The sequence below is a fragment of the Natator depressus genome, chromosome 6 (genome assembly GCF_965152275.1).
Source record: "Natator depressus isolate rNatDep1 chromosome 6, rNatDep2.hap1, whole genome shotgun sequence".
NCBI lineage: Eukaryota > Metazoa > Chordata > Testudines > Cheloniidae > Natator > Natator depressus.
In genome coordinates, this window is record NC_134239.1 from 26,963,539 (window position 1) to 26,979,562 (window position 16,024).

At 39.6% G+C, this 16,024-nt stretch overlaps 1 protein-coding gene across 1 annotated transcript in view; it reads left to right on the forward strand.

Moving 5' to 3' along the window:
* The window catches only part of KCNQ1 (potassium voltage-gated channel subfamily Q member 1), a 537,929-nt gene that overhangs the window by 137,744 nt on the left and 384,161 nt on the right, over nucleotides 1-16,024 (forward strand). Inside the window, exons 3-5 of the mRNA XM_074954860.1 lie at nucleotides 10,903-11,029; nucleotides 13,721-13,799; nucleotides 14,870-14,966. Coding sequence (XP_074810961.1) covers nucleotides 10,903-11,029; nucleotides 13,721-13,799; nucleotides 14,870-14,966 — 303 coding nt within the window. The remainder of the gene's footprint in view (nucleotides 1-10,902; nucleotides 11,030-13,720; nucleotides 13,800-14,869; nucleotides 14,967-16,024) is intronic.

The window sequence follows — 16,024 nt, forward strand, 5'->3', positions numbered from 1 at the left end:
CCCGTTGCTGCACTTCTCTCTTTCTGCTGTATCTCTTTTTCCCTCTCCCATCCTGTGTTCAGTGGTGGTGCTTCTCTTTCCTTGTCTCTCCCTCTTTTGGCCTAGCTCTCCCCTCCCCATACAGTGATGTGTTCTCTCCCTTTGCACCCCAGTGTTTTAAGGGCTCAGTCCTGCAAGGTGCTGAGTACCCTCCGCTCCCACTTAAGTCAGTAGGAGTTGAAGGCTCTCAGTGTCTCACAGGCCAAGTCCGAAGTTGTTGCTGGGTTTTTATTATGTTAACGCCTAGAGGCCCCATTTGAGATTGTAGCTCCATTGTGCTAGATGAAGTATAGAAGAGCAGTCCCTTCCCCTCCCTTTCAATGTGTCCTTTTCTCTTTCCTCTATCTAATTTCCCACCCCCTTAGGTTTTTTTCCCCACCTTAATCCCCCAAATATCCTCTGGTCATCTGCCTCTTCTGCCCACCCTCAAACTCATTCATCCCCAACAACATTCTTCTCCAGAAGCTCCAGGCCCACCGTTCCCTCCTGTCCTTCATTTGGAGAAGAAATGGTGGTGGGTACTAGGAGCTATCTTGATCTCAGTTCTTCCTGCCACCTACTTGCAAAGAGGTGCAAGAGCGGAGCTGGGGCCTGGCCTAGCTTCCCACAGCACAAGGAACCAGAAGCCGTGTTTACTTTCTTCAGGGGCTGCATTGGGGCTGGAAATGTGACACTGAGGAGTACCATGGACCCATGGCATTTCCTAGCAAACCCTCAGGAGGCTCTGGTCATGATCTGCACTCCTGCCCTACACAGTAGAGAGGGACAATACCTACATATCCTGTGGCCTGATGCCTATATGTAGGGCCCTACCAAATTCAGGGTCCATTTTGGTCACTTTCATGGTTATAGGATTTTAAAAACCGTAAATTTCATTATTTCAGATATTTAAATCTGAAATTTCACGGTGTTGTGGCTTAACCCAACTCTGCAGGCAGCAGTGCAGAAGTAAGGGTGGCATGTATGGTATGGTAGTGCCACCCTTACTTCTGTGCTGCAGCTGGAGGGGCACTGCCTTCAAAGCTGGGAGCCTGGTCAACAGCCACTGCTCTCTGGCCACCCAGCTCTGAAGGCAGCGCAGAAGTAAGGGTGACAATACCACGACCCTCCTAAAATAACCTTGCAACCCCCCTGCAAATTACTTTTGGGTCAGGACCCCCAATTTGAGAAATGCTGGCCTCCCCCGTGGAATCTGTATAGTATAAAGTAAAAGTATACAAAAGACCAGATTTCACGGGGGAGACCAGATTTCATGGTCCATGACACGTTTTTCACAGTCATGAATTTGGTAGGGCCCTACCTATATGCAAGAAGACCAGGTTGCATCTACCTTTTTGCTACTTTATAGCTCTGCAAACTGAGGGCTAATTTTCTGTCCACTATATCACCCTTCATTCTCTTCCAGTGCTACTGCTTCCCAAACTTCTTCCTCCTGTTGAATAGTGATGTTTCCTTTGACATATTAACCTGCATTTGTCTAATTTCATTTTCTACTCATTTTTCTAATAACTTTTCGTTCTTTGTCTTATTTTTCAGTTCCCATTGATGTTTGCAACTCCTCTCTATTTAGTATCATCTGCAGATTTAGTTAACATCTGTAAAGATGCTGTACAAAACTTAAGGGAGATGCTGAGAGCCATGTCCCCAGCTCAATATTTTACTCCTTTTATTTTACAGGCCTTCAGCAAGGTTTCAAACCATTTGGTATTCTGCAGATTCAAACCCTGTTAAATTAATTTTGAGGGGAGTTTGTGGCAGACTATCAACTGATTAACTAAAATTTACATATATATATATGCACACACAACGTGCTTTAAGTGTAATATTCAATGCCTTAACTATGGAGCTGTGACAGACACTTCCATAATTACCTCTGCTGCTCATCATGTTAGAGTACCATAAATTTAATCAAACAAGGTAAATGTTGAAATGACAAACCAGTAATCTAGTGTGAGGGGGAAATGTAGACTTTTTCCTCTTTAAATTTAAAAATGTAGGGTCAGATTTTGGCCCAGTTTAGTGGCTGTGCAAGGGCATAAGGCACCTCCTTACCCCCCTCCTCCCAACTGTGGGAAGGAGAGCAGCATCTGCTATATGTCCTCCTTCCCCCTGTGCAAGTGGACAGGGACTATCCTGATGCATTGGCTAGCATACCTAAGCCAGTGTGTCAGGCATAGGCCTGGAAAAGTCTACTTCCCTTTGTGAGCAGAGGTAAACCGGGAAACAGTGTGACTTGTGTTGCCTGAGGCTTATAACAAAACCATGAGTGAGGTCTAAACAGAAAACTTAATGACAATTAATTGTAATGAATTCTAGGATAAATGTTCCTTTTTGGTTGTTGTTTAATTTCATCCCAAACAACCAATAATTCCAAGCACAGCTGCTGCATGGTGTCTGTCTTATATGTTCATGTGTCATTGGTTTTGCTTGACTTGAGTAGTAATCAGTCCTAAGATGTGGATGAAATAGTTTGTCCAACATGGACAGGGGGTTTGTTCTGCTTGAGGACAACTCCCCAGATGCATCTATAGCACAGCTTTATCCCTCCATTATCTGAGAAAAATATCCCTGTCGTCACCAAGTAGGGAAATCATGCTAGAACTTTGCTAGGAAGAACCACTCTTCAACATAGTCATTGTTAGCATAATTTTTTAATTGTAGCATGGACCGTAGTTCTGTGGAACCAAGTTGCTTAGCATACCCATTTGGAGGGAGGCAAGTATTTTTGGGCCTGTTGGTATCCCCTACATCCATCTATCCATCCAGACATGGTAACTATATGGCCTTCATTACAGCAGTGTCTGAGCATCTCTCAATACCCTCTTCAGGTAGGGAACTGCTATCACGCACATTTTATAGATGGGGATCTGAGGCACAGAGAGATTAAGTGATTTGCCCGAAGTCATGCAGGATGTCTGTAGTGGAGGACGGAATTGAACCCTGGTCTCCTAGGAGCCAGGCTAGCACCTTAACCAAACTTATCTACATGTGGAGGATCCCCTAAAATGCTAAAGGGAGGGGTTCAGCTAGCACCCTTTTCTTGTGCTCTGTGGAGGGTGCACAGGCCAGAGTGAGCAGGCCTGGAGTAAGGCTAAGGGAGTGTGTGGGAAATACACATTCCACTTCCTGCTCTGGAGCTCAAGGTGAAGAAGGATGTCCTGTGGCTATAATACTTTTCCATGCTCCCCCTTTCATGCAGCGTTCCTTTTTTAAGTTGGAGAAGGGTCCTGAAGACACCAGAGGTCTGGGGACTTCCTGGCAGCACCGTTCTAGTCAAGTCGTCCTTACAGGATATAGGACCTGAGCTGCAGAGATCATGTCTGCTGCAGAACCACAGAGCTTATGTGTGGAAGTTCCTGCTCTCCCACGGTCTATTTTTATAGGGAGAAGAGGGAGGGGACCAACCTTGTCTCTTCAAAGGGATAACCAGGGAGATATCTATTCAAGGGAAAAGAACTTAATGGAGATTTCCTCCCCTATAGGGCCCCATCTTGCAAGTTTTCTACAGAAGGAGAAATCCGGCCCTAAATTTTCTACATGGCACGTTCAAAATATCCCCCCTTACTGCCTTAAATCTGCAGATAATTCAACAGATGTGCATATACAAAATGTACCAAAAATCCCTAGCAATTATTTAAAATTAGAGCTGTTCAAAATTTGCAAAATGAAAAATTCATCTATTGAAAAATAACATTTTTCTCAAAAACCATTGTATTTGAAATTTTCCATTGCTTTAATGAAAAGTGAAAAATGAAAATATTCAAGATTTCATTTTTTCCTTCTTCCCCATTTTCCTCTGTATTTCCTATTTTCTTTCCCCTCTTTCAGTCATAAAATGGAAAAGGGGAAAAAAGGGACGGAGAAGAGGCAAAAGTGAAAATTAACAGTTTTTGAAAAAAAAATTCACAAACAAAAAATTGTTCCTTTTTGAAACCCATGGAATGAAACATATTTTTAAATTTTTCAAGAAAACTCTTTACAAATTTTCGACCAGCCCTGTTTAAAATGAAGCCTGCACTGAATTCTGTTTACCTCCTCAACCTGGCTTCAAACACAAAAGCCCCACATTAATTAGTATATTTGAAACTACTGATTTCTAATGATCTTTCTGCTGTTTTTGCCAGACTAGTTGTTTGTACACAGTAGGGGCCAGAATTTGGCCCTTAACTGATACTTTTAAGATCTATCTTCATATTTCACTTTTGGTGCATAAAATGAAGCTCTTGGAGGGTAAGTTATAATATTTAGGCTGATAATGGACAGATCCTTCCTTATAAATGGTGATGCTGGAGTTTGGGTAAGCCAGATAATGGTGGGTGTTTTTTTTTTCCTTTCTGAAAGGAATGGCACATTTAATAAATTGGATGTCCATTGTGAAAGAGAGGGAAGATTTATGAAGTGTACAATGCAGGATGAGGAGGAGGTGAATCAGCTTTTTATGAAAATGCATGAGGAAGGCTGTTAAATAAATACCATAAGATGAGGCAGCAGATAGGGCAAAAAGAATCAGTTATGGGAAAATGGTTAGCCTCTGTGTAAACCTTGTTAACGGTGCAAAGTTTCCTATAGAAAAAAATATAGACTGCAGGGCTTACCCTGAATCTTTAATGGTTTCTGACTGACTCTTCCTTTCCACTCTGGATCTGCAGCAAGGGAGATTTAGGTTAGATATTAAGAAAAACTTTCTAACTATAAGGATAGTTAAGTACTGGAATATGCTTCCAAGGGAGGGGGTGGAATCCCCATCATTGGAAGTTTTTATAAACAGGTGGGACAAACACCTGTCAGAAGTGACTTCTTGAAGTCCCTTCCAGCCCTACATTTCTGTGATTCTGTAATAACATATTGTCTATACTAAGAAAGGGGTGCGTGTGTGTGCGGAATAGAGAGAGGGGTAAAATACACACACACATTCTGGGGTTGAAATCCTGCCCAATAGAAATCAATGGGAGCTCTGTCATTAACTTCACTGAGGCCAGGATTTCACCCCTGTGTCTTTGAAATACTGTGAACTGAAACCAACAAGGTGCTGAGTGCACACTGGCATTTATCCAACAAAAGCACTTAAGCGTGTGCTTAAAGTTACGTATGTGAGTAGTGCTGTTGAATTCAATGGATTTAAGTTGTGTGCGCCCTTAGGTACTTTCCTGGATTGGAGCCATACTGCTCCACCCTCTTCTGTAGGATAGAGCCCTGTATGAATTTCTTCCAGGGACTTTTATGAAGCCCTGGAGTACATGTTCCTGAAATATACAGAAAGGAGTTATTTTATCATTTTGTCAGACATGAGGAGGTTGAAGCTTCCTCTTGCTTGCCAAATACTCCAGTTTTAAAGACAAGTTAATAGAACATTCCGTGTGTCGGAAGGGGGGGAGATGTCGCTTATGAATAACTGAGTAACTCCAAACTAAAATAAGTACCATAAACTAAATGTGAAGGCTTGGTGTCATTTGTGTGCACAAATTCCTGCTGAATCTCATCTTTACCTTTTGGATTTTGTTGCAGAATACACTGTATTATGAGGAGAGGCTTGCCAAAGATGACTGTATGTGAAAACTCCAGTCAGAAACACAGGTTCTCAGAGAATGTGCCTTGACATGCAAAGTTATGCCTCAGAACTGACACACCTGAGGCCTGATCCAGTGTCTTTTGAAGTCAGTGGAGAAACTCCCATTGCCTTCACTGGGATTTGGATTAAGCTAGTGAGAAGAAAACTAAGGATATCAAGGCTCAGGTTTTCAAAGGTGCCTAAGGGAGTTAGGTGCCCAACTCCTATTGAAATTCAATAAGATTTGATTGTCTGTTTCCTTTTGAAAATTCCAGTCTAAAAATACATACCAGCAGGATCTTCGTGGGCCCCAGAGTTATTGTACTATGCTCCCAGTTGTGATTAAAGGGAAAATAGAAAGGCAAAACAATCAGCTTTTCCAACTCTCTTTCATCATAAGCTTCACTTATTCAAAACATGAGTAGGTCTGTGTAAATATTATTTCATTCTAATTAAAAACATTTATAAAAGGCTTTACTGATGTCCAGTAACTTAGGACTAATTTATGGAACTCTGAAGATAGAAGCGTGATACGATTACCCTGTTTTTAATGTTTTCCATTGCTATTAGTTTAACCCACATCAGTCAGTGCCAAATATGCTAGATAAGGAATTTTGGCAAAGAACACTAAACTTTCTAAAGTAAAGATAAAGGCGCTGCAAGAGAAGCTAAAATATTTTGGCTTTTAACGTTTTTTAAAAAAATTGTTTTTAACTTGTAAAGATTTAGTGTAAGATATTTGAAAAAACAAGAATTAAATTGAAACCTCCTACATATTATATAGCAGTTTTTGGCACTTTCAGTTTCTCAATATGCATTCTGAGTATGAGGAAAACATAATTTTCTTTTTTCTTTTTTTTTAAATCTGTGCTACAGTCAAGTCAGGACTTTTACCTTCTTGTTGACTTTGTCTCCAAGTCTGTGTGCTTACCTGTTTGCCTAGGCTATCTGATCTTGCTGCATTCTGTATATTTCAGCTAACATAGTGCAACTTCAAGGGAAAAACCTGCATTCCTTAAGAGAACAATGAGGGGACTGTCTATACTAGGTGGGAAAAGTTACATGAAAGAGTGGCCGGGCCTGCCCAAGACTATGCATCCAAATGCATGCAGGTGCTTTTTCAGTCATTTTGCAAGCATTGCCTGTGTCATTTTAATGGTACATCTGTAATGAAGTCTCCAGGTCAGGTCAGGCTGATATGCTATAATCTACAATGGTTTCCCCTTCATGTGGAAGGAGAGCCATAATAATTACAGCTGCAAGGGTTCAGCAGGCCCTCCCAACTCCATTCCATAACGCAGTGCCTTGTGTTTGCAGCAAAAAGTCTCTTCTTCCAAATCAACCATTCTTTCTCGTCTTCCATGTTCATTCTACCCCTTACCCTTCCATTTTTCTTTCTCCTGCCTTGTTTTCTTTCACTCTGCTGGTTTTGTTTGAGATCTTCTTGTATTCTTGTTCCATTATTGCTGGTCCATGGGTCACATTGGCTGAAACACATTGGCCTTTTCTAGACAATGCATTCAGTGGACGTGTGCTAACCAAGCAGCCAGAAAAAGTATTTTCAATAAATAATGGGCCAAATTCATCCCTAGTGTAACTCAGATTTATTAAAAGTCTCAGGTGTGAGATGTGACCTACAGTCCTGTTTCATACAAGTGTAACTCTTTGTTTCATTGGTTTGACACCTGATTGACAACAGTGTGAGATGAGCATCAAGCCCCCAGCATTTGCTCATTTGGCTTTTGTAAAATAGCGCATATTATTTTAGAAAATTACCATAAAAATCACCAAAACCTCAGCTACTGAGGGATTGTGAAGGGACTATTCCAGTAGTTCATGAGGACAGCTAAATTTGTCTTTGTAATGACTGTCCTGAGTTATTTTAAATATCAATAACTTTTCTCACTCCTGTCTGCAACTTATCTGGCAACTAACGTATAAATGTAGTGACAAAAATTCATCCATCTCCTCCTCCCCCACTAGATTACTTATTAGGCTTATACAAGGCAAGATATTAAAAACACTTTTGTCTGTCACACCGCCACGGGTAGGGGAGGGGGAATTTGCCAGTTGCTAATGGATACCTGGAGTTTTTGTGTATGACCATGAAGAACAGCTTGTGCACTTTCACCCCTGATGTTCCCTGAATAACTTGGGTCTCATTTAGGTCAATAAGCCTTTATCAAAATGTCAGGAGTGAAAAATGTGTCTTGGTGTAAGCCGACTGGTCGTTCCCTCCAGTCACAGGAGTCTATAGAACAATCAATGTTCTCTAAGCTTGTCTGCATGTCACGCAAAGAACTGGATGACAGTAACCATTGACTACATGTCTGTTTCATTGTCTTTGGGACAGCCCACATTTGCATACTTGCCAGTGTTCCTGTTATCCAATGAACCATGGAGAGTCTTAAAAAAAAAAAAAAAAAAAAAAACCCACACAACTCTAATGCAAATTTTGCACACACAAAACACACATTTTAAAAAAAAACCAACATAGCCAAGGCTTTGGTTTCCCCCTTCTTGTTATAATAATGAAACTATAATCTTGATAATCCTACAGTTTTTGATCCAAAAATTGCATTTGTTATTGTGCATAACATTTAACTTTCCCATTTTTCCTTCCAAGAAAATCTTTTCTTTTTTGTTTTGTTAATCCCCATTGGGCAGTCTGAACACTATTGTGTGCACAGCACATATGAGTTGAGGCCATAGATTTGTTGCTCAAATAACTTCTTTTGTATGAAAGAAGCAGCTAGCTCTCTGCTTAATGATTTGTCATTGTCTTTCACTGAGGGAGTTTCCTTCATATTAGTGATGAAAGAAGCTATATTAGCCTGCTATAATACAGAAATGTACTAATATATTAGAGCTTGTTGATTATATTTTTATAAATCAGTACAGTGTCATAAACAAAATAGACAACAGTCTTGTGTTAGTACTAATCACTATTTTAATAGACAGGCTCGTGTTCTCATTTGCATTTCAGTGTAGGTTTAAATGTATTTAATTAAGCTAAACAAAAGAGGAATCCTACTGCATGTGAAGTTACGGTGTTAGGCATAGTTTATTGTATTGTTTTCTACTGTGTTACAAATGAATGTCCATTAGGTTTTCAAAAAATGTTGTTGTAACAAATGTTTCTGAATAAAATTCTTCCAAGGTTTCCGTTTATTCCTTTCACACATTATAATAGACTATGGACCAGATCCTCAGCTGATGTAAGTTGGCCTATTTCCATCTTTGTAGCAGCCAAGGACCCAGCCAATATCATTTAATTTTCTTGAACCTGGAAACCTCTCGGGAGCACAGTAACTTTGTAGACAATTGTGATAGCTATCCTGATGCACCTGGCAACAACTTACAGAAAGCCCGGGACATTAGAGCCCATCACGTTAAGAGAAAGAATGTTGGCTGATGTCCTCCTGCCTTCTGAAAAATGTCGTAGTGTCTTTAACTTGCACCTGCACAGCTTAGCTACCAGACATGAGGAGTTTAATGCATCATCAGAATGCTGGAATTTTAGAGCCCAGTCCAACTTCCATTAAAGTCAGCAGACTGGGCCCATGATTAATAAGAATCATTACTCTTTTTTTTCTCAGTAGCCCTATTGCTCTTTTAGCCTCTAAGGCAATACTCCGACTGACATCAGTGGGACCAGTATTTCGACTTAAGTATTTTAATTAATTAAAAATACACTCGTGTGTAAGCTAAAAGTGATCACTTTCTTCAGCGCTTTTCTCACCATCCTCCTCCTCCTCCTCCAGTGGTGCAATATCATGACTTATAGGCATAGATGTCACAGACTAGTAATATTATTTAGCCTTAGAGGACAAATGTTGATTAGTGGAATGCCCTGTTTTCTTCAGCAACAGTTGGGATCCTCAGTTGCTGAAGAACTGCTTGGCTTTTGTCATTCTAGTTTACTCAGACACCAAACTGCTCCAACAAACCATTGGTGTGTGCAGTGTTGTTGTCACCGTGTCAGTCTCAGGATATTAGAGAGGCAAGGTGGGTGAGGCATTATTTTTTATTGAACCAACTTCAGCTTGTCTCTCTCACCAACAGAATTTGGTCCAATAAAAAATATTACCTTACCCATCTTGTCTCTCAAACAAACCAAGCAGTTTGTTCTACGCCTTTTAATTATATTTTAGAACTGTTATACCTCATGAACATTTTAATGTGTTACGTGCCAGGTCCTGGGTATTTTCATCTAGAAGCCACAGCTTCTGTTAAAGGTGGCTATTTTCCCTTTTTGCTCTAAATAGGGGATGATTCCTACGTAGAGCTAAGATCGGCTATTCAGTGAAACCAGATACTAATTGAATGTGGCTTTTAAATAAAAGAAATATGGGATTGCAACTCTGTTACTTTGAAAAAATATAATCAAAACTCCTTCACCTGCTAATTGACAAAAAGCTACTGTCTGAGGATTTAAAACACAGATAAAAGTGCATTGAAAATCACACTAAATTCCAATTTTGTATCGTTATTCCTCTGACAGATGCAGTTGGATGCTAGACCCTTCCATTCCATTCACTGTACACTTTGGAAACTCCTGGGTCAGTCCCCTGAAATGTTTAAATGTTCAGTCTGGCAGCATAGTTGCTACAGAACTGTGTTTTAACCAAATTCCTGAACCATATTCTTGTACGTTTCTTACAAAAGCTCAGAAATTTAGCCCAGTTTTGGACCATGGTTATCAACCCTTACTTCACTTTGTTCCATAGGTGAACACCTAACCCTGCTCAAGACTCCCATTGACTTTAGGGGCTGGGGACAGGATTTCACCCCATGTTTTAAAACTGCCTGGAAACCATCAAGCTGTAACTGGTACCAGAAATATTACTTTTAAAAGTGTGGGTTGCACTTAGGCTATAAATGAGTGGGTAAATGGCTGGCTAAGATGATACTGCAAATGGTGTGTACAGTGTACTTTTTCTGGAAATGAGATATACTAGCAAAATATTTGTCTTGTGAATGCAGAGTCTGCTTGTTTTCTTTGGCTGTCAAGCAACTTTCTGTTTGAATTATTGAAGCCAAGTAAATTTATGCAGAATGGTTTCAGTTTTAGCACATAGAGAAGATCCAAACAGCATGCCATTCTGGTATTTAAACTTATTCTTTATCATACATTTCCCATTGCTTACACAGTTTTCCTGAGGTTTTGTAGTTTGGATCTTCTTGGCATATTGCATATTTTTCTTCTTCCCAAGTTTTACGTTTCGTTTTCTGTGTTCCTTAATGTCATCTGAAAGAAGAGAGAGAATATGTAAACTAGAAAATTAATCTAGTTCCCTGTCTGTTTCCCCTAGGAAATTGTATTAGTGGTGTTTTTTGGAACGGAGTATGTGATTCGCTTATGGTCAGCAGGATGCCGTAGTAAATATGTTGGATTATGGGGAAGGCTTCGTTTTGCTAGGAAGCCTATTTCTATCATTGGTAAGTATACATGGTTTGAACAATAGTCATAATTACTAAAAAAAAAAAACCACATTCCTATAAACACCTTGAACATTTAAAAAGAAATGGAGTTTCCCTAGAGATTCCAGCCAAGTTAGAATAAGAACATTTGTCTCTAGTATCTGTGCAGAACTGAACATTCTGAGGAATCTGTGCATTGTTAGTTCCTTCTTTAAAAAAAAAAATCTTTCAACTTGATTCTCTTTTCCAAAAAAGAGAGACTTTCCTTTTGCAGTTGCACTGAAGTTTTGCCAGAAATAACAGACTTGCATACAAGCCTGTCTCCCGAAATGGCTTCTATAACTTCAGCATTGCGCACATCTCGTAGTAGCTGCAACTGTCTATTTTTAAACAAAACCAAATGACCTCTATATGTTTGGTCCATCTTAATATTTTAATGTTAGTTTACTCTGCTTTTTGATTGTGCTACCTAGAGCACACTGGTGTGTGGCAGGTGACATGTAATTATAAACTATTATTTTCATGCTCGTAGGGTGAGGTTTTTTTTTCCAAAGGCACATATGGAAGTTCGGCACCCAGCTGCCTTTGACTTTCAGTGGAAATTGGGTGTTTAACTGGCCTATGTGGCTTTTAAAATCTCCTTCTTAATTCCTTGAATGTTCTAGCTAGTAAAGATTTTCAGAATACTTGCCCTGCAGTTGTTGTTTTTGCTATTATTTATCATATTTCTTATGGTAGCACCTAGGAACCGTAGAAAATCAGGGTCCCACTCTGCTAGACACTGTACAAAGAGTAATAGACAGTGCTTTCCCTGAAGAATTTACAATCTAAATAGACAAGACAGAGAAAGGGGTTTAGTTATACTGGTGGGCATCCATATCTTCATGGGGATGACTGCAAAATTTTTATAGGCAATGGACAAAAATGCTGCACCCTAGTAATTCATAAGAGCACAGAATTGTTCATTTGTCCATGGTGGCTTAGCCTCTCTATGTCTGTATTATGTAACTATATTCCATATGTGACTGTAAGTGTCATGTGCCTTTGACTGCTTCCCCAGTGCTCTGTCTGTTAATCCATCTCTCCTGAAATTACTACTAGCATTCCAAATCCCTGAGCAGCTTCAAACGGTGGCCATTTTTAAAAAAAACATGCTGTACAGTTGTTTCCTTCTTTTTCCAAAATGTGTACTTTCTTCCCAAAATTACCCTTGCCTGAGCCCAAGCTTTACAGTGTCCTGCCCTAGAGCAATTACACTTTTAAGATACTTTAAGGATAGATATCTCTCAAACTGTGAGGATTTTATATGCCAGTTGTCGCAATCCAGGGCAACTGACCCTGTATTCTCCCTTCCATGATCCAACTAGGGCACTCAATCTAGGATCCTGGCTCCTCAGCTGTTATCTCTCTTGGGTAGAGACCGATGTCTCTCTCTTTTCTGAGCTGGGGTTTTCCAGGCAGCACAGTTCCCAGTCTACACTGTGATATCCCCAGCAAGACAGACTGCTTGCACTTTCCTTTCTCTCCAAAGGCTATGAACAGTGTAATTGCCAACGGTTACAAGTTACCCCACAGGTCTTTCTAAGCAAGCACCTTTGTTCTTAAGGTAAAAGTTTTACAGAGAAAACAATAAAAGAACCTACACACATACTAAAAGGCTTACCAGAGGTCACCCTAACTCTAACTTTGGACTTAGGTGTCAGTCCTTCCAAACCTTCCCCAAGGATTGCCCCCCTCTTAAGACAGAAGGTCCAGTCCGTTTGCTGGATCAGAAGGAATGCCCGCAGTCAGTTTAAACTCAGGCTGTTAATCCACAATCCTTTTTGTCTGTTGCTCCTTGGAAAATCCATTTTAAACTATATAAATATATGTGAGCCTCTCCAGGTGGTGGTTCCTCTCTGGACGCGTTACAACCTTAGTGAATTTGCCTAATCACCTCCCTCTTTTCTTAGTTCCTGGAGGAGCTGTGGTCATCCTCACCCAGGGAATTACATACAGTTTCTGGCCCACAATGATACATAAACTTAATACAGTAAGATCTCACAAAGATATCACAGGTAACTGCCTATCTGCCACACCAGATAGAGCTTTATGCTATCAGAAGGGGACAATTCCCAACTTGCTATTGGTATGCAGGACTTGTTTCTATCCCGGGTAGGCTCCAAGATATCAGAATTTACATCCTGCCAATATTCTGTATAGTAAAGCTATTTTAGTTAGATTTTACAAGCCTCTAAAAAGCTATTAGTTACACTTTTCACTCTCTTCCAGGTCTCAACAGTTGGATTCATGTTACTAAGTCACCTGATTTTATAGATGAGAGAAGTGAACTGTGAACTGTGCCAGTACATTTTAAAAACAGCTATTAGAAAACACTGTAAAATACGTAGGGTATACAGAACATATCGTTAGGTTTTTTGACACACCATTGGAATGATCTGTCACATCTAGTTTTGCTGCTTATTAAAAGTTCAGCCATCCCTGACTCATGACAATAAAACCATTTTTATTACACCATTATGTATTTTCTTTCTACGTTACACCAGAGGTGTTGAGATATATAATCCTAAAACTTTATTTGGATGACTATCTAAAAATGTCACCCTTCTCACAGGTAAAATAATATCAGTGTTGAATTTAAATCACAATCTTATCAAAGCATTGCATGAAGCCTTGAACTCATTATCTTCACTTATTTTTATTTTCCAGATTTAATTGTAGTTGTTGCTTCAATGATTGTTCTTTGTGTGGGCTCCAAAGGTCAAGTCTTTGCAACCTCAGCTATCAGGTAATAATTTATCAATAATTGAAGAGAATGTTGTCTGTTTTGATAAAGGTTTATTATTCCGCTCTCTCCTCTCCCTGTAACAGTTCTTAAATTCTAGAAGTGATTGCCACTTTGGCATCTCTGTTGACACAACAGATCAGATTTTGATCTCAGTTACCATGCACCAGAGTAGATCAGAGTAATCCCCTCACATCTTCCCACTTATAATAATGAAATTGTATATAATAAAAACTTAATCAACAAAGTAGCAATGATACACTCACATTTTGTTCATGTTTGCCAGCTAGTTATATGGTTTTTACCAACTTTTTTTGCTTTTTGGATATTTACTGACTTTTTTAGGCTGTTCTTCATAGTATATTTGGAGTTAGAGGTTGACTGTTGGAAAACATATTGAGGGAATTTCCATGTGCCGACAGTTGACTGAACGTATCTCATGTGTTCAGGTGGGTCAGCCTGGCTGGTTTCTCTGAATGATGGATTAAATTTTAGCTGCAGTGGTGCTCTGTGACTGTGGTGGCACTCTATTACAAAGCATATCCTGTAGTTGCTTGCTTAGAGCATTATTTCCATGATCTACTATGTAAAAGTTTCTGCAAACTCAAATTGTTCTCTTGCCCAGTAGATGAAAAGACCAGAGAAAATGTGGCTAAATTTCTAGCTGTGGAAAGTCATCTGTTTCTGCCCATTCTGCTTCCCTTTTGGAACTCTTAAAAGATAGCACCAGATATATGAAGATCAGCCAGGGATCAGCCCTCTCCATAAGATCAGCCATCTCCATAATATTCACAATCTGTTTCTAGAATTCCTGAATCACTGGGAATTCCTGCCAACCATACAAGTGAAAGCCTATTCCCCTTCCCCCACAGCTGCTCACATTTGTCTAATAGGCTGAGCTGAATAAAAGATGGGGGAAAGGGAGGAACCTGTAAGCTTAATGTAGTAACCTGACAGTGATATAATCAATGTCTTTTAATTTATCATTTAAAAAAAACTTCCCCTCCCCCTGTATCACTTCTCTTGTATCCTCAGACCCTTGTAGCTTCACTTATTTAAAATTTGTATTCCAGGGGTATCCGCTTTCTGCAGATCCTACGAATGCTACATGTTGACCGACAGGGTGGCACATGGAGACTGTTGGGATCAGTAGTTTTCATACACAGACAAGTAAGTTAGATCTGACATAGGGACAATGCTTGAACAGAATAAGAAAACAATTTTTCTCGGTTAAAACCATTTTCAGGTCTTCTGTGTCACACCAGTGTACCTGAATTCGGTCATTATACTGCTACAGCATAGACAGCTATTATTCTTGAAAAAAAACATATTGCAGGTTTGCAAAATAGAGGTCTGTGATTTGCCAGGAGCAATTAATATTAAGCTAAATTAACGGAGGGTTTGAGCTGCTGACCGTTATTGAACTCAAGTTCCCTTGTGATATGGCTCTAAAGAGAGAAACTGCAGAGGTTTGATGCATCAGGAATTAGTTCTGATCCCCTTCTCTTTTGATTCCTTTCTGTGTCCAGTACTGTGTCATCTGTGTGCCCAATTGCTGTGCAGGAGGAAATAGATTATAATTCACAGGTAATCACAGGGACATGTTTTTAACCAACTTATTTATTTCAAATATTATCCTATCATGTAAACACTATGATATAAAAGCATGGAATGTAAGCAGATGTCTTCTTGTTGTTAAATATATGAACTTAGGAACATGTGGTGATTGGTTCAATTAATCAAACACTGTTGCTTTACTGTATTTAAAGGACAACAGGTAAGTTCCCCAAGTGTAAAATTTTCACCTAAGTCCCATTTTCAAAAATGACTTGGGCACTTGGTAGCCTAACTTTCACTGAATTTCATTGACTTTCGGTGAGACTTAAGCTTCTAAGTGCCCCGATCTCTCAAAATTTTTACCTAACAGCTAATTTTCAATTGCAACACCACCAGCACTCACCAGGTTTATTGCAAAAGTCATGAACAGTTAGTTTGAAATCCAATATCTGTGACTGAAGCACACATACACTTCTGTAAAACACTGGGCCAGGTCCTCAGCTGAGTTCTACTGAGCTCAATGGAGCTAGGCTGATTTGCACCAGATGAAAAGTCAGATGATCTATTTGAATAAACTGCTGTAATTAACTTTTTTTTTAACCATTTTAATTATTTTGTGCAAAAACTCCAGTGTCACATAGTTCAAAGCTCTTTAACAGTGGTTTTTATTT